The sequence below is a fragment of the Manacus candei genome, unplaced genomic scaffold, assembly GCF_025592945.1.
Source record: "Manacus candei isolate 608988 ecotype Guabito, Panama unplaced genomic scaffold, ASM2559294v1 h1tg000037l, whole genome shotgun sequence".
NCBI classification, from domain to species: Eukaryota; Metazoa; Chordata; class Aves; order Passeriformes; family Pipridae; genus Manacus; species Manacus candei.
Window position 1 is genome coordinate 17,919,083 of NW_026138085.1, and position 26,913 is coordinate 17,945,995.

The window sequence follows — 26,913 nt, forward strand, 5'->3', positions numbered from 1 at the left end:
TGTGCTATTCAGCTGGGGGATGCTGATGGGACACAGAATATGCTCAATATTATAAACTTAGCTCCTCTTGCACATTTTATGAAGGAAATTCAAATAGTCTTCCTAATATTTTGCCAAGATTTCTTTTTCCTTTCATTCAAAAAGGAAAAGGACATTATTCCAGGAGGGCATATAAAGTAAGACACAGAACACAGAACTCAATAATTAGTGATCCAGTGGGAAAAAAATCCCTAAACTTTGAAATGCATTGACATATTTAACAATAATGGAAGCATATTTACAACAATGGGTCTTACTGGTGTTTACACAGTAAGTACAGTTTTAATATTCTGAGAAGAGTGATGCACAGAAAAGACTCAAACATGTCAGTAAGATCAAACATATTTGAAAATTGGGTTAAAGTTTCAAACTGGTAGATTTTAATCAGTACCAGAGCAGCAACATAACCCTCAGAAGGTTCTGATTTGTTGAATTCCCTTTTCTTCTTTTCCCCGTTCCACCTAGTATTTCATACAAGCCTTTGATTTTTCACAGATGCAGTAGTATTGTCTGTGAATAAATGAATGCAGATAAATGGTTCTGAGAAGCAGCAAAAAGCCTGAGCTACACTAGCCCATGATGGATTCACAGAGACCTGTGGTGCATTCACACAGCATTTCCAGGGCTTCTCAGGAATTCAGGCTCTCAACGTCCAAAGGCAGAGCCAGAGCTCTGGTGTGTGCAGCCAACCATAAGTGGATTATATGACACTACTGCCCATGACAACAGGGAAAGGGACTCAATCACAGAGGGTATCTTGTACTTTTGATTACATTCTTGTATTCTCTTGCTTTTGTAGCATCACAGTCTCTCTTAAACACAAAACCTGAGCACCAAACCCTAGTGTTGCTCTTAATCTAGTATTACTGTTCTCTCAGTTTCATGCAAATCCTTGCATTCCATTTTCTGCAAATTAAATATATTTGCTTAGAAGCCGCTAATGCAAATGTGGTTTATGCAACAAAATTTTATGAAAACAGTTAATTTTTTTTGGTGTGTTTATTTGTTCATCTGTATTACCATGAGGAAAGAAAACTGACCCAATTTGTTTAGAGTGTATCTAGATGACCCAGGTGCTACGTCAGTCACTGGCTCTGTGAGAAGTAATAAGGCCCCAGAAAAAGCTGGAGCTGACTGAACTTATTTTCCTTTAGGGCTGACTATGTTAACACACTTACTGAAGGAGGGGACAGTAATGATCCAGTCACTACTTATCAGGACAAAATTAGTAATGATATATAATCCCAGTGGTTTAAAAGTAAGGAGCTCCAGTTCCAACAAAAGTCCTAGTAATGCCTTGGTTTAAAGTCTGAGTGAAATCTGCGTCTATAACCCTTCAAAACAGCTTAGTATTAAAAAAAAAAAATCTAAAAACAATGCAGAAACCTGAACCAGGACCAACTTTTACTGTTCAATCTTCAAAGATTAATGTTTAGATACTCAAGACCTCTGTATAGTTCTGAAGAACTGATGAAGAGGAAAAGTGTTGAGAAAGGTTAAAAAACCCAGTATATTGTAGGCCCTCCCCCCCCCCCCAAGTTTTAATGATGCAGAAGCTGCATAATAATCTCCCTGTGAACCATAAACATAATAAAAGCTGAGGCCATTTCTAACATAATCTCTATCAGCAAGATGCCAGCGCTTTTCCAGATTTCCTAACGGGTCCCTGCTAATTCCATGCCAAAACTAGCAGTGGATTTCTTCCTTTTAATCTCCCCTAATGCCTTATTCGATTATTGTCACTGCTCTCCGACCGCGCACCGTCCCTCCAAACCCTAATTCCCGCCCCGGAGCAGCGAGCGGAGCCCGCCCGGCGGGACACGCACGGACAGCCCAGCCCGCACACAGCCGGGCCCGGCCCGGGGCTGAGCCGCAGCCCGCCCGCTCCCGCAGGGACCATGAGCTCCAGCTGACGGGTCGGGGGCACCGGGGCGGCCCCGCACAGCCCTGCGGGATGGCATGGCATGGCGTGGCTCTGCTCATCGCCTGCGCTTGTGTCGCCGTCAGGTGAGTGACACCGGCCCCGACGGCTCCCTCCGGCCGCGGGGAGCGGGACGGGCCGAGCCCCCTGCCCTGCCCCGGGGCCCCACAGCGGGACGGTGATGCGGGACTCACCTCTCCCCGCAGCCTGGGGAAGGCGCTGGGGGACCAGGGCGACGGGGCGGACCTGTACTCGGAAAACATCACCCGGATCCTCGACAAGTTGTTGGACGGCTACGACAACAGGCTCCGGCCGGGATTCGGAGGTAGCGGGGCGCTGCCGTGCCCTGGGGGGCGGCTGCGGGGAAGGGCGGGCGGGAGCTCTGGGGCCCTCAGGAGGGGTCGGGGGGGGGGGCGCGCTGGAACCCACAGAGCGGGCGGCGAAGGGCCCGTGCCCGGCCCCGGCTCTCGCGGGGCGGCTCCGGTGCTGCCCTCGCACCAAGGGGGCCCCGCCGGACCCGCACCCTTCGCCCCCAGCCCTGCTCCGTGTCCGGGCCCCGCTCCGTGTCCCAGCCCTGCTCCGTGTCCCGGCCCTGCTCCGTGTCCCAGCCCTGCTCCGTGTCCCAGCCCTGCTCCGTGTCCCGGCCCTGCTCCGTGTCCCAGCCCTGTTCTGTGTCCCAGCCCCGCTCCGTGTCCCGGCCCCGCTCCGTGTCCCAGCCCTGCTCCGTGTCCGGGCCCCGCTCCGTGTCCCAGCCCTGCTCTGTGTCCCAGCCCTGCTCTGTGTCCCAGCCCTGCTCCGTGTCCGGGCCCCGCTCCGTGTCCCAGCCCCGCTCCGTGTCCCAGCCCTGCTCTGTGTCCCAGCCCTGCTCTGTGTCCGGGCCCCGCTCCGTGTCCCGGCCCCGCTCCGTGTCCCAGCCCTGCTCTGTGTCCCAGCCCTGCTCCGTGTCCCAGCCCCGCTCCGTGTCCCAGCCCTGCTCTGTGTCCCACAGGCGCCGTGACCGAAGTGAAAACGGACATCTACGTGACCAGCTTCGGGCCCGTGTCCGACGTGGAGATGGTAAGGGCCCCCTCGCCGCCCCTGCTCTCTTTTCTCGGGATTCATTAGGGTGGCATCTGAGTTGACCGTCATTAAAGCAGATTACGAGGCTTAATCTCCTTGACAATCTCTAGGGCCCAGCAGAGCAGTTTGGCTGGAGCCGCATCCAGCTATTTCCCGGCAGCCACAGCCTGGGCTGGGCACGGGGGGCACAGCCTCGGGTGAGGGCACCGGCCAGGGGTTAAAGACGCCTCGTTAACCCCGCTAAGATTGTGAGCACCTGTGGCCCGGTACAGTTTTGCAGGAATGCTGCCTGGAAGGAGACGACCTTACGAGCAGCTGCAGGGGAGTGGTGCCACTTCGGAGACAGCTGCCCCTTGCCATGCTGGGTGCCCCCAAATTCAGGGAGCTGCAGACTTGGGTGAACTCTGTCATTCCAGCAGCAGCCCAGGAAAGTGTCCTGGGAGTGAGGATGGCATTGCTGTTCTCATTCTGGACTTGAGTTGGTGTTTTGCCCTTGTATACCCCCTCCAACAGCAGTCCGGTTTGCAGGCACGGAGCTGTGGGCTCCGAGCACAACCAAAAGTTTTCCTGAAGCTCTTCATCGGTCAATCCAAGAGAAGGCACAACCTTGCATTCTCACAAAACTTAACCCCAGCAAAGGTTTAGCTCCATTTCCTAAGCAACTTCTGCAGGAAGCTCCTTTCTGAAGGCTTGTGAAAATATTACTAAGAATTCTTAAAAAAAATAACAGACTAATATTAACTTGACACCATAATCCTACTGTGAAGTGATTCGGTCAGATGAGTCTTTTCTTTGTGAATATCCAAAGGAAACTGCAGAAGATTGACTGAGCAAGTCTTTTTGTTTCTGGCAATTAAACGTTGATAGTTTGGGTTTGTACTTTGAAAGGATACCAAATTAGACATTTGTATTTCCTTAGACCTCAGTCACTTTAAATTAAATCATTATCTCTGAGAGGACAATGAGGTCTTTTTCCTTACTCATATCAAATTACCTGCTCACTGATTCACTTCTACCTATTCTTCAAATAATAAGAAAATAGGATATGTTTTCATGGACGACTTTTTTTTAGTAACTACTTAATGGTAATAGGATTGGGCGTTTAAGCAGTAAATGAAGTGCCATTGGCATGTGTGTTAGGTTGTGTTGTGGAGTTCCTGTTCATACAGGCACTCAGGGCTGCTGACCCCCACACAGGAGTCAACCACCTCTTTATTCTCCACAGGAATACACAATGGATGTCTTCTTTCGGCAGACATGGACTGATGAGAGGTTGAAGTTTAGTGGGCCAACTGAAATTTTGAGATTGAACAATTTAATGGTCAGTAAAATTTGGACACCAGACACATTTTTTAGAAATGGAAAAAAATCAATTGCTCATAATATGACAACTCCTAACAAACTTTTTAGAATTATGCAGAATGGAACTATTCTTTACACAATGAGGTGAGAGCCTATTTTTCTGATTTTGGTTGACCTTTATGTTTGATTCTATCAGCAGTTCCTGCATACCATTTTTTCATTGTCACCTACTCTGATGTGTTCCAGACTAACCATTAATGCTGATTGTCCCATGCGGTTGGTGAACTTCCCTATGGATGGACATGCTTGTCCACTGAAGTTTGGGAGCTGTAAGTTTGTCTGCACCTCTCAGTTCATTATAGTAACACACTGGTCTACATGTATGTGAGAAGATCAGAAGTAAGATCCTAAGACATTACTTAATGACATAGCTGAAATTTTGTATTATATTTTTATACTGGAATTCTACTTTTTCCTCTGAGAATCAGACCATTCATAAGGACATGGCCTTATTCACCGAAGGGTGACTGTTGAAGCATATTTTATTGTTGATTATTTTATACATCTAGTAGTCAAAGTTGGTCCCTCAAGAAGGAACTATATTACTTACAGTTTTGAAAATATGTAGTAGATCTGTGTTAATCAATTCTGAAAATATTTAGTTGAGCTGTGGTACTCAGTGTATGTGTTTTACAGCAAATTAAGAAATCAAAGCTAGTGCATATCAGGTCCACCTCAGCCATTCTCTTATTGTTGAGGGGTTTTCATTTTGTCATTAATAATGGTAGGAGCAGCATCCATGTTTTTTACAGTCATTTGGGCCACAAAAGGGATTATTCTACTTATTTTTTCAATTGCTTAGAAAATATATAATTAGTAATGGTAATTTTTCCCTCTGTAACTCAGATGCTTATCCAAAAAGTGAAATAATTTATACTTGGAAAAAAGGACCCCTGCATTCTGTAGAAGTACCACAGGAGTCTTCCAGTCTTCTCCAGTATGACCTCATAGGACAAACTGTATCTAGTGAAACAATTAAATCTAACACAGGTAAGATGGAGCCATGTGGGAACTACTGACATTATAAAACACATCTTGAAAATAAATTACAGGGTTTTTCTCATATTGAACCAAATTAGTTTAACTATCTTTTGTTATTCTAAAAACTAAAGTCTTTGGATAGACTAACCATTGTCTCTTAAAAGATAGCTTTTCAATACGGCCTCTTTAAACATAGAACTTTTCATGAGATTTGGAAGAATTCCACCTGCCTCCCTGCCCCAGTGAAAAAAAAAATGAATATTATTCTCCTTTGTTTCCATAAGGTCACTTTACCTTTTTTTAAGCAGCTTATTTTTATTATCCACTAGGAGGCCTGTAAGTGATTTCCTCAGAACATATTACGTTGGGTTTAAGCCAATAATGTTTACTCATATGTTGCCAAAATAATGCTGACATATTTGTCTCTTAACAGGTGAATATGTAATCATGACAGTTTATTTCCACTTGCAAAGGAAGATGGGCTACTTCATGATACAGATTTACACTCCATGCATTATGACAGTCATTCTTTCTCAGGTGTCTTTCTGGATTAACAAGGAGTCTGTTCCAGCCAGAACAGTTTTTGGTATGCTGCACTGAGGTCTTTGAACAGCTCAGCATCACATGTATCATTCATTCATTCCTTTCATTGCTTGTTTGTTTTAGGCGAATATTCCCTTCAGCTGCTCTATTTCCATCTTCAAAGGAAAATAGGCTACTATCTCATTCAGACATACATTCCATGCATCATGACTGTAGTCCTGTCTCAAGTTGTGTTTTGGATCAACAAAGAATCTGTTCCAGCAAGAACCGTGGCTGGTATTTGTGTTTTGTTCCTTTATCATTCATTTCATTCACTGTATTGAATCCTTTGTATCAGATACTGTAATCCAGTGAGGATTGGGAAACGCAGCTGGGAGGTTTCAGTGAACAAAAGTAAATACTAAAATTAAACTAAATAATATTCAATCTGTCCATGAGGGTCAAAATTCTTTAGTCAAAATGTTTGATCAGCCAGACTTGTTTGTGATACTTTTCAATATATTTTTTTATGCAGGAAGGGACAATTTCAGAGTAAACGTCAACCTCTCCATTTTTTAAAGAGGAATTTTTGTCCTCTGGATCTGTCATTTTGTGAAACCAGTATGTGTTAAAACTTTAAAGAAAAAGTAAAAATCCCATGGAATGGAATGATTCTCTCTGCCATAAGGTACCTCCTGGAGCAGTCATTCTGGAGTGCTCCCTGCCCTTGGCTGCTCAGGTATCTGAACAGCTGGAAGGGCTTTCCATGGACACAGTTCAGTGGCACCAACTTGTAAAGTGTCCATGGCAGAGCTCGAGTCTTTCCAGTACTTTGAATTAAAGCTGGGAGTCTCCTTAATTTTTAGTGTGGGGTCTGCTATTAAATTTGACAGCCTCCCCCCCTTCAATACTGAGCTGCTCTGAAACTACATTTGTTGATAAGGGGCAGACTTTCACTCACAGCTGTTATTTCTCTAAAAACAAAAATAAAAATACTAAGCAAAAATAATAAAACTTGTCAGAAACTTCATGAATCCACTACCCACATGTACATATTTTGCAACCCTATTTTCTATTAACCCAGTATTTCTATGCAAAAAGTCTCTTTGTGAGACTTGTCTTCAGTGACAAAAAGCATCAATAAGTTCTCTAAGCATAAATGATGCAAGTCTCATAATTCATAATGAGCCTATAATTGTACTTAGCAGGTTACAGGATTTGTATAAATTGATTTCAGTCAATTGGTATTTCCTACCTGCATGAAATGATATTCATAAAAGCATTGCAAACTGTTTGGAAAGCTAAGTGAACACAACTTCTTCAGGTGCCTCTGAAGGAAGATCAACACTTTTGTTCTTGAAATTCCCGTTGGGCATTGGGATGCAGTTTGGCATCATTAGGCACTTACAAGTATTATTTTCTGCCAATTGGGGATTTTTTTAAGTGCTTACAATGACAGAATATCGGGCAGTAGATTTTCAAGGATGTTTATTGCAACTGAAGCATAAAATACATATGTAGGAGGTTTATGCACTGAACATGGTGCTACCTGATTTGGCTTTGTGTTGGCTTTGTTGTGCATCTCTGGACTCTACAGTTGCATTCTCTACATTTTGAGTAAAATATATTTGCCAGGTGCTGGGCAGTGGAAGTCAGTTCTATATGCTTGAACTAATGTGCAAATAAGTCTGTAGCTGATTTGGTAATTATTCCATAAAGACTCCAAACCCTGGAATAACAGTTTTTACATTTCATACTGAAGAGTAAATAAGTAAATATGGACTTAGAAAATATTTTATGAAAATAGTAAAATAGATACTTTCTCAGTATTGTGGAAAATAGTCATGTTGGCATTTTAAAAGAATAGTTGAATCCTTATTCCATTTGCAGTTCTCCCAGGCACACTGTGAATTTATAGTCCTTACTCATTCAGAATCCCATGGATTCTGAATACATTCATCTAAGGAAAAGAGGGCAAATTCCTTTTGACAAAAAAGACTTTCAGTCTTTTTGGGGGAAAAAAGGAAAAGTTTAAAATAGAGAAGGTTTAAAATGCATCATATTGCAAACAGTTGAATTACAAATTTTCATTTTTACTTGTAAGTTCCAAAACTGAGAGAAGAGAAAATAGTAGAATACCGGTGATGTGCCCAAACCAGTTTCTCAGAACAAAATAATTTAGTGACTCTATTTACCTCTAAAATGGATGGCAGTTATCAGGTTTCAGTGTTTGCATTATGTAACAGATTCTTCAAAACTTACCAAGAAGTGTTCGGAGTGTGAAGACAAGGGTAAACAATCATCAGCTGCAGAGTTTACCAACAGTAATTCGGTATTCAGTTTGATAAAGTAGTTTTCCACAGTGCAGAGCCTGTCATCAATATTCAGTCCACAGCGAGCGAATTCTTATCTAGATCTGTAATAGAATAGGAGACCTATTCCTAAGTTAAATTCCTGCTGCAGTAAGTTTTTATTCAGACACAGAGTATATAAATTTTATTGCTAACTAGCACATGGACAGATTCTAATCTAATCACACATCATATTGAAAAGTTCCCTCTGGACTTCTGAAATTGAAATACAGCTCAACACGCCTGTATTGATATTATAGAATGAGTCTGGCAGATTTGGGAGAAGTAGAAATCCTACTTGTTTTTATATCTCCTCTTTGTGTTTCATTAAAACATATTAAGTAATGGCATTAGGACATAGCTCACCTCAGACAGCTGACAAGCTGGATCATGTGAAAGAGTTGCAGAAAAACTCTGAAAATAGTAAGTAGGGATGCTGCAATATGCTATGACACTGCATCCCTTCCACTGAGCATCATCCATAGCATATTGATTCATCAGCACAACATGACATTGTAACATCTTTTACTTTCCCACCTACCCTTTCCCAACTGCAGAAAAGAGCAGAAGGGGATATTCTCCACCTTACAGTCTTTAAATACCCACCGTTTTCACATCCTAGCAGGCATAATTATGAGTAAATATGAGTCACAGAGGCTTGTATGTTAATGAATGAGTTTGTTCTTGCATTTTTTCCTGTATCAGGCAGCAGTGGGAAGTAAGTATATTTCCTACATTATTAATGCTGTACACTCCAAAGCAGAAGGAATAAATTCATGAATTCCTGTGAAGAACTCCATGGGGCCCATGAGCTACATGACCAGATTTGTTGTGTGAAAATAGATAAGCAGCTCTAGAGAAGTAGCTTTTCTGTCCTTCCATATCTGTAACAACAGGGATTTCAAATCCTGATACTGTTAGTGAATCTTAAAAAACATATCCAATGATTAAAGCCAACAGCTCAGGGGACCAAACTCCTATTACTTGAAATATTTGGATCAGAGGCTCCAACTGTTTTTAATGCAGAATTTGATTGAGTCAATGAGGGTTCTGTAAGCCATGATGTGTCTTGTACAACAACAGGAGAAGAGAGGATCGCTGCTGGGGAATGGCAGTGTGCGAATCTGCATTTCTGTGAAACATTCACTTACCCACCCCTCAAGGACAGCATCCTCCCTATTTTGAGCCTGAATTTTGTTATAACCACGTTTATCACAGTTCAAAGAAGCTGCACAGTGTAGAATGTCATTATCTTAACTTTCAGTCTGCTTGATGTATTAAGGAAGTTTGTCCAGAGCTTTCAGATGCTGAAGCCAGTATGGATGAGTTATTTAGGAATACAAAATACTAATACTTGTTAGTTCGTTAGTACGTAGGATGACAGCTAAAACAAAAAAGGTATTGGGGTTTTTTTTGCATATATATGAATTTAGGAGTAGCAGGGCTGAAGCAAAGTTCTAATGCCCCCATTTTCTTTCTGTTGTTTTCAAGGAATCACTACGGTTCTAACAATGACCACTCTCAGCATCAGCGCACGCCATTCTTTGCCCAAGGTGTCCTATGCCACCGCCATGGATTGGTTCATAGCCGTGTGTTTTGCCTTTGTTTTCTCTGCACTTATTGAGTTTGCAGCTGTCAACTACTTTACCAACCTTCAGGCTCAGAGAGCACTGAGGAAGGCAGCCAGGGCAGCAGCACTGGCAGCAGCACTATCGGCAGCGACTGTACCGGCAGAGGACGAGATTGTCTCGGTAATTGCTTGCTTTTCTGATAATAAGCATCATATAGGAAGAGGCAGCTGAAGTAGTGAATGCAAAACAATATTAAAGTGATCTTAACCTGAAACAGATTATGTAACCAGATCGTGTCTGATTATCACAGACCCTGTGCTTATTCAAGAAAATGAAAAGTCTTAAGTTATTCATACTGTTTATTTAAATCTGCGATATGATTTACTAGAGATGTTTATTTGGTAAGATACTTAAGGAAAGTCATTAGACTGTTATCCATAATACTTCTCTTGAGCAATGCTGTAGGCAGTGTGTGTGGTCAGGCAAGTGTGGTTCTCAGAAAGTCTGCAGAATTTGTAGGAGAGTGTACAATGGAAGGAGCATGTGCCTTGGCCAGATGATTATGGGATCACTGTCAGACACAGTACATACCATAAGTGGGTCATCTGGAAGATGGGTAATTAGCTTTTACATAAACTTGGCATCTGTTACTTCTCTAAAAATCTGTGTTGGTGGAAGCTTGGGGAAAAAAAGCATAAATTAAGGATAGATTTTAGAACATGCGAAAGACAGGAAGTCTTTCTAGTATCAAAAAAAAGTATGTCAGAATTGCCTGTAAATATTATTCCTTACATCTCAGGCTAAGTAATGAATGCTGCTTCTCAACATATGTTAATATATTTATCACTATAGCCCTCCTGTTTCAAAATCAGTTTTACTACCACAACAATTTCCATTTTTAGAGGAATAACAGAATTGGAATGACCTTTTGCAAAACCTCTGAGTCTATAATGAATAAAGAAGTCAATCTAAGAGGTGCCTGTATCAGGACACCACCTTACCATATAGTCATGTTTCCACATTTTCTTATAAACAGCAGTTAAAGTACATTTAGGTACATTCAGACCATTAAACTCATAATTGATATGTTCCATATAATAGCAAAACCAAAGCTCCACAGCATCTTGCTGCTGGTGCTCATTAGAACAAATGCTCTTCACTTCAACTGGGAAGCATTATGCTTGTAAGCCATGTTGTATTTTGCTTATAATGGTATTAATATTGAAAAGAAATTAAGACATTATAAGCCATAAGAAAGAAATTAATTTTATTTTCATTAAATATATAAGTGCAAAAAGGAAAAAAGAAAATCTTTATATATTTTAATCAAAAATATTTCAAAATACTATGAAGCACCCTCCTTCCCCCTTCAGTCTAGTTAATTTTATTTAAAATATTGCTTTATTTGAATATACAGAATTTTTCACACAGTAGTAAAAAAGTCTGTACACTCAGGAAAGAAAGATGTCAGAAGCCCAAATCCTGCTCTCCTGTACTAATGGAAGCAGGAGCAGCTCTGGTGCACTGGCTGACCTGTGCTGGTTTGGAGGAGGGACAGTGGTCTGGCTGAGATCATCCAAGTGCTCCCAGCCCAGCAGGCCTGGGCTGGCTCCAGGAAAGCCTCTCTGTTGACCTCAGTTAACTGAGCCAGGCTTTGGCTTGCTCTGCTCATCAGCTGCAGGCAAGGCCTGTGTGAAACACAAACCTAGGGGTGTTCCACTGCAAAACCCAATGGCAACAAGCTGAGGAGTCAGCTGGCCCCTGACACAACCCTGTGTTTATTCAGGTGGTGGCCAAGCTTGTTTCAGCATGTCAAACCCAAAGGTGTTATATATATAAAAACCACAATGACAGTTAGCTTTTTAACCCATTTCAAATGTAAATTTTCTGTATCAATCTTATTGTTTCATCACTATGGCTTCCTTTATGCAGGAAGATCCCAATACTGGAAGTTGCAGGAGAAGGGAATTGGTGACACTTTCTGGAGTGCACCATTTGGAGTAATGTTTTGTGAGGTGGTCAGGGAATACACCCCATGGATCAAAAGACATCCTTTCCATGTGAGAGACTACATTTAAAAGACAAAAGATTACCACCCTGTAACAGCTTGATTCCCAGTTATTTTCTGAAAGACCTCTTGTTTTAACAGAAAACAGCACAGAGCAGGGAAATCCCTCTGGGAGAGCTTCCTTCTCCCCACAGCCTTGTCCCTGTGCTTCAAAATAACATGGCTTGGGCAGAAAAGGATTCTCATTTTCTTTGAGAACCCTGGCCAACTGCAGAGCAGCCATATGTCACTGGTGTAGAGGATTTAGAATTCCTTAATTACATCAGAATATACTGAATATGTTTAATGAGTGTTCTAGTATAACTAAGGGAGAGAGCTTCTCTTTGGATTATCAAGCACCCTGTATGAGATCATCCTAGAAACAGCTACATGCATTAAAGTCTTGACTGAGAACATGGCATTTTCCATCAAATTAGGGAGACCTTCCTGCTCCTTCACAATTATCAGATCATCAGGTAGACTGTTAAAAACAAACAGCAACTTTCAATTATATTGACTTTTTGTCATCCCAACAAAAAAAGTAGATGCTGATTATTTGGTTCTGCCTGAGATAAATATTTGTCTGATTGACAAAGCCAGTGCAGAGCAGTAAGGAAGATTTAGAAGTAGATGATATCACACTCCAAAACAGGAAAAAGAAAAGATTAACTTGATTTCAACATTTTTTTGTTCAACACTGAAGTCTAATCCCAGTACTTTTTTCCAGGGAAGCAGTGAGAACAAAATTAAGTAAGTTAAATTATGGAAAAAACCTCAAAGAAACCTCTCTAGTGCTGTTTGTGTTATTCTGTCCCTAGTGCTGTTTGTGTAATTGTGTCTCATTTAGACACTTGAAGCAGTTTCTCTATGCTGCAGAAATTTTGCAAAGTAAAGGTAGAGACAGGGATTGTTTTGGACAGACACTGGTAGATTTAAGAGCCAAATGTGACTCTGAACATTTAAATCTGTTTCACAGAAAAATTTATTTTGACAGCAGAGGGGCTCTGTAGCAGTGATATGATTTTTCCAGTATGCTACAAATGAATGTTAGGAAGAGACTCTGCCACAGCACATGCCACTGCAAAGAGGGTGACGATGGCTCCAGTCTCTGCTGTCCTTCATGTGCACCTGCTTTACGGGGCAGCAATTTTAGTCCAATGGACAGGGGAGATTTTTAAAAGTCATGTTTTCTCTGCCTCTGCTTTGCATGGAAAACCCCTAGATTTTCCATGCAAAGTAAAATAGCTTTGAAATAATAAGGTAACAGCCTCTCCCCCTAATCACCTTTACCTGGTGGTTAGGCTAGATTTTGAGAAAGATGAATTTCAGGCCCTGAAGTTAAGAAAGAATTTGAACATGGTTTTCCCATGCTCCAAGTGAGTTATTTAACCTAAGTAATTTAACCCTTTTACTAAGGTAAAATATGATGAAAACCAATCTGCATGTTATTCCTCATAATATTTCTAGCAAAGGGAACCTAAATTTCCTAAAGAGATGCCTAAAGCTAGGGCTGTTAATGACTTCTAAACTATAGTCAGCTTTTAATTGTGCAGGACACTGTTTATAGATGTTTGCAACAGACATCTTTTGAATCAGATCCCACAGATGGGATATGCAAAGGAATGTCTAAATTAGGGGTTATAATGATTGTCTGTCAGGAGATGGATGCTGAAACTGCACAGGACTGTAAAGAATGAGGTACCTTCAGGCATGGCCAAAAGATGATGTTACATAATGTGATGGACTTTCCTGCTGCAAGATGCTGCATGTGGATTGTTCAATAGCTGAGCAGTTTTTACAGATCCCACTGTTGGATGGAGGGGCTAATCCATGTTATCTCCCTCTTTGGGATCTGAGTCATTAGCATGTGCTGTCATGTGTGTCATACAAATGTTTGAAACTGCTCAAACTGTATCTACTGATGAGCAGAGACAAAGGATGTTATGTGTTTAATTTAGCATTCTGCCCTTTACAGGCATTGAGTTTTGGTTCTAGGTTGGGTTTTTTGTGTGTATGTTTTCTGACATTAGCAAAGTTCAATATTTTTAATCCAATAAATTATAAAGAAAAGGAAAATAACCCATTATTTTTATCTAAATGTTTAGAGTATATTTTACTGCATTGCTGCCAGGAAAAAGAGATGTGAGTGAGTAAAAGAGAGACAAGTGAAGACATAGATATATTAATTTGTTTAAAGTTAGCCAGTATCTGAGTTGCATATTTAAGATACTGTTAGATCATAAACTAAACTGATAGTGAGAATATGTATTTGCAGTACAAAGCAACAGAGAAGAGCTGAGAATTCTACAAATATGAATTATAGAAATCTCTTGAGGGAAAGAAACATAAGAACAAAGTGCATTCATAAATCACAGTTACCATCCACATCAAAATCAGAGAAGACAGACAAAGAATTCTGTTTACTCCTCGTTATATATGCTGTATTTTTTGAAATCTGGAAGCCAAGAAATTTGCTGAAAGCCTCCTGAGATATTCTGAGAGTAAGCAAGTTCTAATGGTACTGAGGAGAGTTGTGGAGGAGCAGCATCTTTATGGACAAGATGAGACTGCTTTGTGGGCTTTCCAGGGGATGGGATTGCTTGGCTGCAAAAGCTTAATAGAAGGCAGACTGTGCCTTACAGACCTCAGATATGCCAGGCTTTGTCTAGCCCAGTGTTCTGGGGTCACACTAAACAAGGACCTGGCAATCTGTTCTGTGTCACTGGGTGGGCAGAGACACTGGCAAGTTTAATTGCCTGAGGGGACCAACATTCCACAGGAGTGCCAAAGCACTGCTCTGCCTTGGGGTTCAGTGACTTCAGCAAAGCCAATATTTCATTATGACACTGTGCCACTCTTCAGCCTCCTGGAACACACTCCTTACTTTCTGAGGGATTGGCTCTGGGAACTATGCAAAATAAGCTGTTCACTGCCATTTTCTCTGTTAATGTTTCATGATGTTATTGTGGGTAATCTTTGTCAAAAGGAGAAGTTAAATCTAAATATAGTAGAAAAATTACTGTAGCTGGTGTTCAGAACTCAACTGTAGTGAATTCCAATGAAATATATGAGTTGTGGTTCTGGGGCAGCAAGTCTGGTCTACAGTCAGCTACCATACTGAGAAACATCTTCATTACATGTGGGAGAGAAATTTGGACTTAGAATTCCATATCCTTCATAGTGGTACACAAGAAAATACACTTGACCCTGAGTTGCTGTATGGGAACACAAGAGTGTTAAAGACAGTGTAAAGAACTGCTTAGGGTTTTTCTTGAGATGGAATCACATTCAGATAATCCTCCTTTTATAGCAACCCTCCTTCTATAAGAATGGGATTTAATAAATATAAATAAAATACCAATCAGGATTACACTTTTTCAAGTGCCTATTCAAATGATCACAAAGATTTTACTACCTCCACATTCTAAATATGCTCAGTACTGAACATCATCCACAGACCATATGCTACATCTGTTCTACTTACTATTAACTCCATCACTGATTCATGCTTGAATGACCCAGAGCAGAATTTGACCCACCTTATACCACAATATTGTAGGACTAGAAGGGCTAAAATTCACCTTAACACTTACATTTTTTGGAACCACTTATTCTCCACAAAGATGAAGTTATTCCCCAGTACAGTGAAAGCCAAGATACCTCCCAGCTTGTCCAGTTCAGCTCAAAGCAGGGCAGGCAGACAGGGCAGCAACTGGACTGGGAGCAGCCAGACAGCTCAGTGTGTCTGTGTGAGAGAGGGATTATTGTTCTGATTAGTGCAAGTGGACATGGATAACCCTCTTTCTGTTCCTGTGACACATCTGGAGATCATCCCCCATTTAAATCGCTCTGTTTCTTGCTGTGTTACTGGAAAATACAACCCCAAACCTCTGTGTTCCAGATAGGCACAGCCCCAGAGCAGGAATGCTGTTAAACACCATTCCAAACATGGCAACAACCATATAATGTTGGAAGTGGTGATGGGTTGTAGGGGAAGAAGAAGGGCAATAGGTAAGAGAGAGAAATACAGAAAAAGTACCTTTTTTTTTTTTCAAATAAAATGTTGTTCTCTTTTTATTCAGACTAAAATCATCTCTCCCTAATTTTAGTTGGATACCAGTCCATTCATCCATGAGCAGAGCTCATGTTGTAGCAACGTCCCTTGTTCTGATTCTCTGACAGTAACACTGACTGCTGAAAGGATAATTCCTGTTATAACTATATTTTAAATCATCCAGGGGACACCAGGTGTATTAGGTTAGTCTGTTATTTAGAAATCGTGGCCCAAGTACAAGGGTAGGCAATGTATTTCAGAAAATGCTGCTTTTCCCTTTAGTGACTCAGTCATTTATCTGATTGCCCAAAATCTGTTCCCATGCTTCGAAATCCTGCAAGATAAATCCCAGAAATGCTGACAGTGGAGTACATTTAAGTGAATGCTTGTCATTAAATCACTCCCAAAGAATGCCTTTGGACATTGCATATCTAACAGCACTTTTCTACCTTAAAACCATTCAAATGTTACCCTTCCATTTTACTATAGATGTCTGTGCTGTTATATTGCCAGTTATTTACGTTGTCTAAGACTTCCCTCACCTGCTTCAGTCATTTGGCCATCAAGTTCTGCTGACCAAAAAAGCTACTTATCTAACCCAAGAATATCTGTATGTTGTGTGATTTTTCATCAATAATCCAGGAAGTGATTTTTTTCAGTTCTTTATTAACAAAGATTTAGGCTCAAGCTCAACTAAACTGTTGTATGTTAGCTTTGTGTTTGAGAGCCTGAGCGATTTCTGTCGCTCTGGGTTAGAACCCCACAGCACCCCATCAAAACAAGAACTGTTAGAACCCCACAGCACCCCATCAAAACAATACCTGTTAGAACCCCACAGCACCCCATCAAAACAATACCTGTTAGAACCCCACAGCACCTCATTGAAACAATAAAAACCAACTCAACACTCTTGGCATTCATCTGTATTTTCTCAACCATCAGATGAATCTTTTGGCTGCTTCCACACATCCACTAATGGCAGTCCTGGGATATGGCAGTGGGAGCAAGGTTTTTGAAATTTTTCTCCTATTTGACACTTCTGTGAAAGTGGGCAACTGATATCCATTAGGCTTGGAGCCTGTGGCAGACCCTGTTCCTAAACCATTTCTGCAAGGAAGAAACCTATTACTTCTACTCTTGTGAAAGTAAAATACTGGCAACTTGGCCACAAATAAAACAGATGTACATAATGAATATACTTGTGAACCTAGTAACTAAAAGGTAAGCTCTAAATGTTCCTGAGTTCTGGCTGGATTTTCATAGGAGTTTTCTTGCAGCTTTCTGAGAATAATTGAACCTGGCTATGAATATTGCACAAAATATGGGAGTCATTTGGTTTCATTTTACCATAAATGAAAATAAAAATTGCCCCATTACAGTTAAGTACATTTGTCTTCAGTCAAATGCATGGAAACGCTGTGGGAATCATGAGATATATTTGAAAAGGAAATTTCATCCTAGAAAAAACAACACGACAATTTAACATTCATGTCTTCAGCACCTGTACAGTTACTCCATTGCCTTTTGTGCAGCAATTTTGTAGTTCTTGTGTGACAGCTCGACTTCATTCAGAGGGTGTTTACTGAGCTTATCCCTGAGTTCACACAGGGAAGACTCTGCTTGAGCCAGCCATGTGTGTTATCTTGTTTAAACTTCACCCATATCTGCATAAACTTCAGTCATACCAATATATTGGAACTTAGATGCATCATTACCTTCCTCTCCATTTAGCTCCATCTTTTCTTTTTCTCTCTTGTAGCTTCCATGTATTACTACATTAAAAATATGAAAAGCACATATTCTGTCCTGTTTTCCCAGCAAAGCCTTAGGCCACAAACATACCTCTGTATATTTGCAGAATTTTTGTGATTTCCTTAGGTTGCACTATAGCAGAGAAGCAATGATAAAATCAGAAAGTTGAGTAAAAAGATGGAAAGAAGCCTAATGATCACAAAACCTAAGACTCTGTATCCAAAAATAACCCTTTTTTTTCCTCTCCCCTCTTTCTTCTTTTCTTCCACAGCATTCTGACTCCAACTCTAACCTGAAGAAGCGAGTAAACTCTGTAACATCTCAGGCAGAGCAGTCTCCTGAACCCAGCATAATATCAAATACTGCATCCCAGTGTCAGGCAGTGTCTGTGCCTCCACCTGCCCCACCACAGCCACCAGCTATTGGAGGTGCCAGTAAAATAGACCAGTATTCCAGGATCCTCTTTCCAGTGGCATTTGCAGGATTCAACCTGGTGTACTGGGTGGTTTATCTTTCAAAAGACACCATGGAAGTGAGTAGTTAATTTTCTGAATACTTGTTTATAATGTATGTTTACTTGGCCAATATGATTTCAACTGTTCATGTACTCCTGTGACTCCAGGCAATGATTCCTTTCTGAGGAATCACAGAAGGTTTGCTCTGACAGAGCAGCCTGGCCTGCAGCCCTGGAGCAGCTGTGGCCCTCAGCACAGCACAGGGGCTGCTTGAGGAGGGCAAATGCAAACCCTCAGCTCTCAGCCACGTGGCACTGAGCACAACACGCTGTGTAAGACAATCTGTGATGTCATTCTTGGCAAACAAATTCATCTTAACTCTTCTATTTCTTTACCTGTGTGCAGTAAGGAATGGTAGAACTATCTTTTGAAGCAATGCAGTGAAGGAGATAAGAACTTTAATATCCTAAAGTTTTCTCAGTATGGTAGTACAGTAAGTCTCCCCAAAAAAGTTTCTTATGCATGGTATGAAAGATTAATAACTGCAGTATAAAGTTTGTGAATCGAGAATCCCTGGTTTTATACATGTTAATGTTGATTTTCCCTATTTTTTTCATATAACTGCACTGTTTTATGCAGATAAAGCTGTTAAATTCTTTGCTTAAGTTTGTTTGAATCAGGTAGAGAGAGATATCCATAAGGTCCAGAAGAGATGTGTGCCCTGCAAATTGGGCATGTCTAGAATAATCAGTCAGTGATTAGCCATTAAGTCTTTAACGCTTTAAATCTCTAATTTTTCCCTTTTTGCCTAAACACAGTTAATGGTTTCCCATTTCCTTGGTAAAAAATACATTCATTTGCCTCGTTGCCATAGAGTTTTTGGATCTCCCTGTACATTGCAGTCAATATGATTGGTACATTTAGCTTTATTTAGGACAGCTAGAGAGATAATGAGGGTATTTAGATAGCACTGAATGCACAAAGTCCCCACATCAATCCAAACAGGGGCCGGAGAGCTGTGGGTGAGTGCTGGTGGGGCTGGACCTTCATCTCCTGGCCCAGGGGGAAGCTGAGGGCAATGTCTGAGACAGCCCAGAGGTGCTGCAGGTCAAGGGGCCCAGGACAGTGCTGAGCAGGTGCCTGGGGCACGTTGGCTCTGCCGAGGCAGAGGCTCCCAGCCCCTGATTTGGCCGATTGTTGCCCCAGTGTGCCGTGGGAAATGCTGTCTCAGAGCTGGAGCTGCTGCCTGGCAGCTTTGGGGAATCGGGAGGGCAGGAAGGTGGCAGGCACTGCCTCTGCCAAACCTTCCTGCAGATGTCTCTCTCGAGAGGCCACAGCTGCCAACTCCTGGCCACTCCAAACGCGGCCAGTGATAAATTCAGCATTTGTGCCAGAGTTACTGACCCTGCTGCTAAAATCCCGACTGCGTGTGCAAAGTCCTGCCGTGAGGCAGAGCAGGGCAGGAGCGAGCAGCTCATGAGCACCGTGCAGCTCCTGGGCAGGGGTTGGCTCCTCAGCTGGCCCAGTGCTCTCCAGGGACTCCATTCAGCCTTCACACTTTGCAGCTAGAAATATTTGGAACACAGTTGCCATTTCCCCTGGTAGTGAGGAAATATTTACACTAAACCTTGTATATTAATAGTTACATTAGAACTAGCCTTTGAAAATACTTGAAAAGTCTATGACAAAGTGCTGACTATAAATATTTTTAAATGCTACTTTGCAAGCTCACAAATATGCTCAGAAGCTCAGAAATTATGTTCTGTAGTAGCATCATAGAAAGACAGAAATCCAACAGCAACATTTAGAAAAGAGAGAAGTATTGACAGCTGGGGTGTTTGGAATTATGAAGAATGTAAACAATTATGTAAAATGTTGATCAGGCTCTTCTTCATAAATTATATTTTCCTGTTTATGTACTCATTTGTAACTAATAATGATTGTGATATACACTGCTAGGTTTCTAAATCAATATGTTGTATCACTTTACCAGTTGTTACTTAAAAGGAAAACTAGGATTTTTTTTTTGCTTTAAAAACATACTAAAAATAAGTAAGCCTTTCTAGTCAAGCAGAGGAGATACAAAAGTTAGGTGAGCAAAGCATGGCATGTTCAAGGGCAGTTCAACTTAATTTCTGGCTCCCTCAAGCCCAATAGATTAAATATAGTTACAGTATTATCCAGCTTATTCAATTTAAAAAGCACATTTTGTGTGGTATTTCAAGTAAATTGAATATATATCTGTATATCTATATAGATCTATATATCTTCGCTTTTTTCACTGAGCTCCTGTGGCTTTTGTTTAAAACAAAATGGGGAAAAATTCATTGAAATAACCAGTTCTTGTAGTGCAGCTTTCCAGGATTTTGATTAGTTTAGTTTGGAGAGCAGAACATTATTCACCAAAGTCTGTCATTGTGGAGATTCCCAAACCCAACAGCTATACAGTAGCAAACAAGACACATTTGTCTAAATTAGCCAAATGAAAAGTTGTTGAAAGGAGAACAAATCTTTCTGAGAAATAAGAAGTTGTTCTAGATTTTTATTTTGTCATACAGTATATTTTGGCTTTGCTTTTTTGTTTTAAATCTTGCTTAATCCTTCAGCTGAATACTAATTTATGATGGTGACCTTTGTAGGTGAATTGCACACTTAGTTTATTTTAAAATTTGCTTGATTTAGGATGCAAAGAGTCCCCTTTTAAAGAGAAGACTACAAGTACTTCTCTGCCATGTAATTCACAATGCATATGATGTTTTCACATGATCTTACACATCTTATTTCTAAATCTATCTATCTTAATTTTTACATGTAACATTATATTACACTTTTTCATGTAATAAAACTTGGAATGATGGAGTGAATGACACTAAAGAGGGAGATGATCTTAAACTTTTGATGATAAACCACAGAGAAACAAGCAGAGGTCACCTTTTTGTTTGGGAGCACAGGAAGATACAAACTCACTAACTGGGCTAAATGTGCTGAGTCCTGGGTATTCTTTGGACACAGAGAACTCAGTATGATGGCAGGAGGAGAGTTAGGTGAGCAGCTGAGGAAGATGAGATGCTGATGATGGCAAGTGGGGAGAAAAAAAACAGAAAGAAACGAGAACTGGAACAGTATTTGACTGGTATGTTGTTATCCACAAAGCTGGCAGGATGTGTTGTTATATCATGTTTCAATTGAAACACTTGCAAAATAAAGTTCAGGGAAACAGCCATTTCCATACACACTTAACTGAGCTTTGATGAGCCAGGCAACGAGCATCAGATTCTAAGAGGATTCTCCCCTGTCATGCAGTTCTCTTTTAAGTCTGCTGCGAGTCAGAAATCACATGGGTTTGTTGCTTTGCCCAGTTTTTGTTAACAGTTGGTAACAACCCATAATTAACCTTCTCTCTAAACTTGTCTTGCAGTTTTTTGAACCTTCTGCAATGCATTTCCGAAATGACCCTCAGTCCAACTGAGGAACAACTCCAGATTTCAAGGAAATCGCTCGAGGTCTCAGAGGGTTGAAGAGATTTCAAAAGATTTGTCTGTCAGTCCACAGGTGCTCTCCATTTTCAAACAGGGAATATTTATATTGGACATCACCTGGATGCAAACTCTGGACAAATCAAGAGCTGCAAACGTCTTGGGGTTCTAACGATACTTTCTTAAGATTTCTTACAGTGATTCTACTACAGAAGTTCTTCTTAAATTGTTTTGTTTGATTGTCAAAGGAAAGAATGTGCATTTGTTCTAAAACTGTTGCAAACAGTTGAACATTTACATCGATATAAAGCATCAGTAAAAGGATTTATTGGGTTGGGTTTTTTTATATAGAATAAGGATTGCTAAAAGGAGCCTGATTCTGAAATGGTTGGGAGTTGCACTGATTTCCATCACTTGACATTGACCCAAAATACTGTTGGAAAGAAATCCTATGAAAAGGAGCTGCAGTTCCATAATGTTTTAATCTTTTTATGTAAAAGATTAATGATTATTTATTTTTATTTCATTTTAATCTTTAATTTGAGATCATATTTATAAAGAATGAGATCTAAGAAGAAAAGGAAACATAAGGTATTTTTTGTGTGCTTCAGCTGCTCAGCTGCCATGGGGTGACTGTTCCTGTTGGGAGTGACCATGGCAGCACAACCAGACTGAGAACAAGCAATTGCTCAGCAGGATCTGGAAATGCAGGACTGAGATGTCAGGGAGCTTTCAAGGTCTAAAGCTGAATAGACAGAAAGATGCAGCTCCCCATCAAGCTGCATGCAAGGCTCCAGCTCCAGGGAGCTGCCTGGAAGCAGCTCTGGATAGCTGGTTAAGGAACAAGCTGCATTTAGCAGCTGATTCTACTGAATTGCCTGTAGCAAGCTCCCTAGAAATGTCTTCCAGAGCCAAAGTAGTGTCAGCATATTCAGAGTTTGAAGGTAATAATATTTTGTCATTCTCAACACAAACAGCCACAGATTTTCTTCGTTCACCCTTCATCTCCATAATCCCTCTTTAAATGTGATCAGGAAACATATGCCTAATCCAATCAATCCCAAACCTGTTTTATTGCAGGTGTAATGGTCATTGGTAGGAGTCAGAAGCACACAAAGAAGTTTTAGATGCAGCCAAATAAAAATTAAGGATTCTGTTCTATTTTGAAATTAATTTTAGTAAAATAAAATAATAAAATGACACATGGATTCAGGATATTCAGGGTCTTTTGCTTTGTCTAAAAAAGCATCTTAATCCCTGTGAAAAAATATTTACAGGATGACCAATGAAGTGCAGTAAGGCATGGACTGTTATTGGCACTGTCCCAGTGGTAGCTGTGTGATGTCCCAGCTCCAGTTGTTTTCCTCCTCCTGTTTCCAGAGGAGTCAGGAGCTTTTCCCAGTGTGGGAGCTGCACTGAACAGGGGCCATCACTCTGTCCACCCTGTTCTCCAGCACTGAGGGGCTCAGGTGGACAATTTAGGGATTCAGGTCAACAATAACCATTGTTTGCACAGATGTGCCACGTTTTCAGTTGGCTGTTCCTGGCACACTTGGATGGATTTGTAAGTGTGCTGAAGTCTTTCTTCATTTTGCTTTGAAACTAAAATTGTGACAATTTTTCCTATTTTCAGCCTTTATATACTATTTTAAGAAAAAAATGAACCTGTGGATATTGGAGAAGTATTTTATAATTTGTAAATACATCTTATTTGAAAAAAAAGCAAATTGTGCTGTATGGACCCAGAAGTAATATTTTTGGGTAACTATACTCATTCTTGCTTCACAGATTAACTTTTGTTTTGAGTACATTAATTTCTGTAAGTTTTCTGAGTATTTTAAAACTGGTTTATGCACAAAATGAAAATGTTTAAAAGCTGTAGTAAAACAAGTGACACTAAGGAGCTAAATTTTGTATCTGCTCTTTGCCTAAAAGAAAATTAAATATGAATTTTACAGGAGATGCAGAGAGTTACTAAATAGTCACTATTTCCTTGGAGTGTAGTATTTCAATGTGTAAAATGTTGTAATGTCCTGATTAGGAAGCTGTATCAGCACCTTAAAAATGTACTGGTAGCACTTGGTTTTTTAACAACATAGGAGCACAAAGGCTACTTATCTTTTTTTTTTAAAAGAGCTTCTCATGTGGATAAGACAGACCAGGGTTGGTTCTCCACAGCTGTTTGAATGGGAGGAAGGGAATGTATATTTTTCTGTTCCATGCTTTTAGAGACAGGGATGTGAACAATACTGTTAATAATGTTAAGTTCTATCTTTGAATAAATGTAATTATTTACAATTAATGTCAGTTCTTCAAAATCCTGGTTATGGTGAAACACCAACCAACCAAGCACGACTGTAAAAGAGCAGATAAATAGAAAAAGGTTGTATGTATAGGTTTATATATATATGTGTGTATATATTTTATGTATGCATATATACATATGTATTTCTGTAGAAAATATAAATAAATAATAATAATTATATTTCTTTATTTAGTACAAATTTAAAGGGGATATGGGTTTTTTCCAATATTTTTGACTGCACTGAAATAGGAAGAGCAGGAGCTAAAGTTGATATAAGATGGGAATTTCTATATGGAAAACAGACTCTGTGGGAAGATGGGCCATTCCCTTGAGCTATTGCACTCTGGGAATACATTATTCAACACTGACCTAACTTTAGATGTATCCTGGTAGAAAGGATTTTCTGGTTTTAGCCCACCCACCCCACAAAGTGTAGCTTAAATTCATTTTTAGCATGTTTTGCTTGTTCAGAAGTGCAAGAAACAGAATAACTAAGAACACAACTACAGAGTTATGCAATAGTACAATAGAATCTGTTCTCCCCCTGTTATTTTTTCATAATTTCTAAACCAAATAAAAATCCAGCAGTTTTAAGGTGTAGAAACTGTGCAATGACACACTAGACCAGCCCTGAGAACATCCCCTGCTCTGCTCAGAGGAGAGTCTGAACTGCAGCAAGAGCTGCATAAGCCCCATGAATGATGATGAGAGTCCTCAATACTTTTGGTCCAGAGCACTGGGCAGGGCTTTGATATTTTGATGCTGTCAGGTTACTCACTCAAGGCCTTTCCCTTACACATGTGCAAACAGAATTCAGGGGTGACTGTCATTGCTTATTCATTACACTCTTGTTTCTCGGCCAGTTCATTACAAGAGCAGCTCAGCTGCCTTCTTTAAAGAATTCATTCTTGCAGGATTTTCCTCTAATCAGTAATCAATCAAAGCCTTTCAACTCTCCATATAAATGCTGTCTGTCACCTGTCTTTATGGAGAAACCTGGGAAGAAAAAAGTCCTTATCCACAGGCAGAATGGTAGAGACTTCACAAGTAAACTGTTGTGTTCTGCATCCCTAATTCAACCGAACGATCACTCAGCCAGCACTGGAGTGGTGCTTGTGGACAAAAATCCAGATCTACACCTCATTTCCAGCAGCAGTTTGGTGCAGGCAATACCATGGAGTGTCAGCAAAGGACATTGGAAGCAGAAGTTAATGACAAAGCACAAACTAGACTCAGACAGGCTTCGAGATGCAAGTCTTAGAGCAGAAGGTTTGACAAAGAGAAATGAAAGAAGCCAAAGAAACCAAAATCATCTCCACAGTTTTAAGGTAGGAAACAGAATTCCATGCATATTGAGAGCCATTCTTAAAGAACAAACAAACCAACTATTCCTATTCCTGCCCAAACCCAAAATATAAGTGATCTTTCAATTACAGGTGGGGGAAAGAACCTAACTCACTTTGCAACACATTTGGTTTGTTCTCAATGGGGTCATTAGTTCATGAAAACATGATCTGACCTCCATTCTGACTAGACTGCTTTATTTTCCATAGAGTAATCTCACTGGTTTTAAGGTACTAAATTCTTTACAGCCTTAAGAAGCAAACGAGCCTCCTTTAGGCTATACATAGTTACATATTCAAACACCACAGCAAAGGTTTTTCTCCCCACCTCACACTTGCTTTGTTTATAGTAACATTTCCATGGAGCAGATAGAAATATTTTGTAATTTAAAACTAAATAAAACTCATGATCTACGACACTTTCCTGGAAACCTTATTTCTGCTGTTCCTGGACATTAAAAAAGCCAGCTTTGCTTTGGCTAAAGCTCGAAAATACCCGCTGTTAGAAGCTGACTTTTCTAAGGGCTGGAAACTCCATGGGCTGATTTAAACCCCATGGAGTTATGGTGTTCCCAGTTAAGATGTGGGAACAGTTAGGAGGTTTAAAAGGGGGATCTCAGCAACCAAGTCCCAGGCTTTTACTGTGAAATGAAGCACAGTAAAAGACAAAGCCTAAAGCCCAAACTGTGCTCTTTATTGTCTGCTTTCATCCTCTTCAGTCTGCTAAGCGACTTGACTTAACTGTTATTTAAGTCAATGCATAACATTTGCAATCTCATCAAAAATTCTGTTGATGAATTGTTAGTTCCATAGCTGGGTCTGTGGGAAAGAATGGATGGTGAGACCGACTGGAAACTATCACAAATAGAGCCCTGTTTATCAGAGATTTGAATTTCTCTGAATTAAATGTTTACCAGAGATTCAGATGCCTTAAGAAGACCAGGTCAAGAAAATCAGTGTCTACAACTTTCAGTAATTACATGAATTAAGGCAAATGTATCCTTAAATGCTATTCTTAGGAATGTCTATTATAGAACTTCTTTTAAAGAATGGAAACAAAAGAAACAAGCCATTGTTTATGTGGCCTATGGAGGCAACATGAGGAGATTATAACAGTGAATAAAGGATAAAACCCTTACAGATGCAGGAACTTAGAAACACCACAGATGTCTTTATAAGAAGCTCTATATGGTGTAACTCTCTTCTGCAGGCACACAAAAATTCTGTATCAGAAATTCACTTTGTGTTTGAAATCTGTTTATTAACAGCTCATTACAAAGCAGTCACAGGAGTATTATTGTGTGCTTGAAATAAATTCAAACCACTGGGTAAATGTGCTCTATTCAGGACCAATAAGCAGCAAACAAAGCTAAGTGAGTTTAATTCCAGCTGTACTTAAAAGTGAGATGTACATGACTCCAACGTTCTACCTTTATTTTAAGACTGGAAAGTAATTTATTCACTTGCAATTTGAAGACTGGTCAAGGAATCATGACTTTCATATGTGAACACCTTAATGTTCTGAAATAATCAGGAAAATATCCAGGTCACTGATGTGCAAACTAACACTTTTCCTCCCTACAAGTTCCATTTAAAGGTGCAGCAATTTTCTTTGCAAGGAGAAAATAATTTCTGGAGTTGGTAACAGTCTTTGGAAACTGTTGTGACTTTAGTA

The 26,913-nt window shown here is 40.3% G+C and overlaps 1 protein-coding gene across 4 annotated transcripts; it reads left to right on the forward strand.

Annotated features, from left to right (window-relative positions):
* The first annotated feature begins 1,803 nt into the window (after positions 1-1,803).
* GABRA6 (gamma-aminobutyric acid type A receptor subunit alpha6) lies at positions 1,804-23,972 on the forward strand. Of its 4 annotated transcripts, none has more exons than XM_051794127.1 (10): positions 1,804-2,046; positions 2,167-2,285; positions 2,949-3,016; positions 4,245-4,465; positions 4,568-4,650; positions 5,228-5,371; positions 5,796-5,948; positions 9,727-9,986; positions 17,931-18,191; positions 21,533-23,972. In XM_051794127.1, the coding sequence occupies exons 1-10, from the start codon at positions 1,994-1,996 to the stop codon at positions 21,581-21,583; spliced, it is 1,413 nt and encodes a 470-aa protein (XP_051650087.1). In that variant the 5' UTR covers positions 1,804-1,993; the 3' UTR covers positions 21,584-23,972. The 4 variants fall into 4 exon arrangements, with proteins under 4 accessions (XP_051650087.1, XP_051650088.1, XP_051650089.1 ...); XM_051794128.1 differs by lacking the exon at positions 5,796-5,948 and adding an exon at positions 6,029-6,181; XM_051794129.1 differs by lacking the exon at positions 21,533-23,972 and having other exon boundaries at positions 17,931-18,203.
* Positions 23,973-26,913: the final 2,941 nt, after the last annotated feature.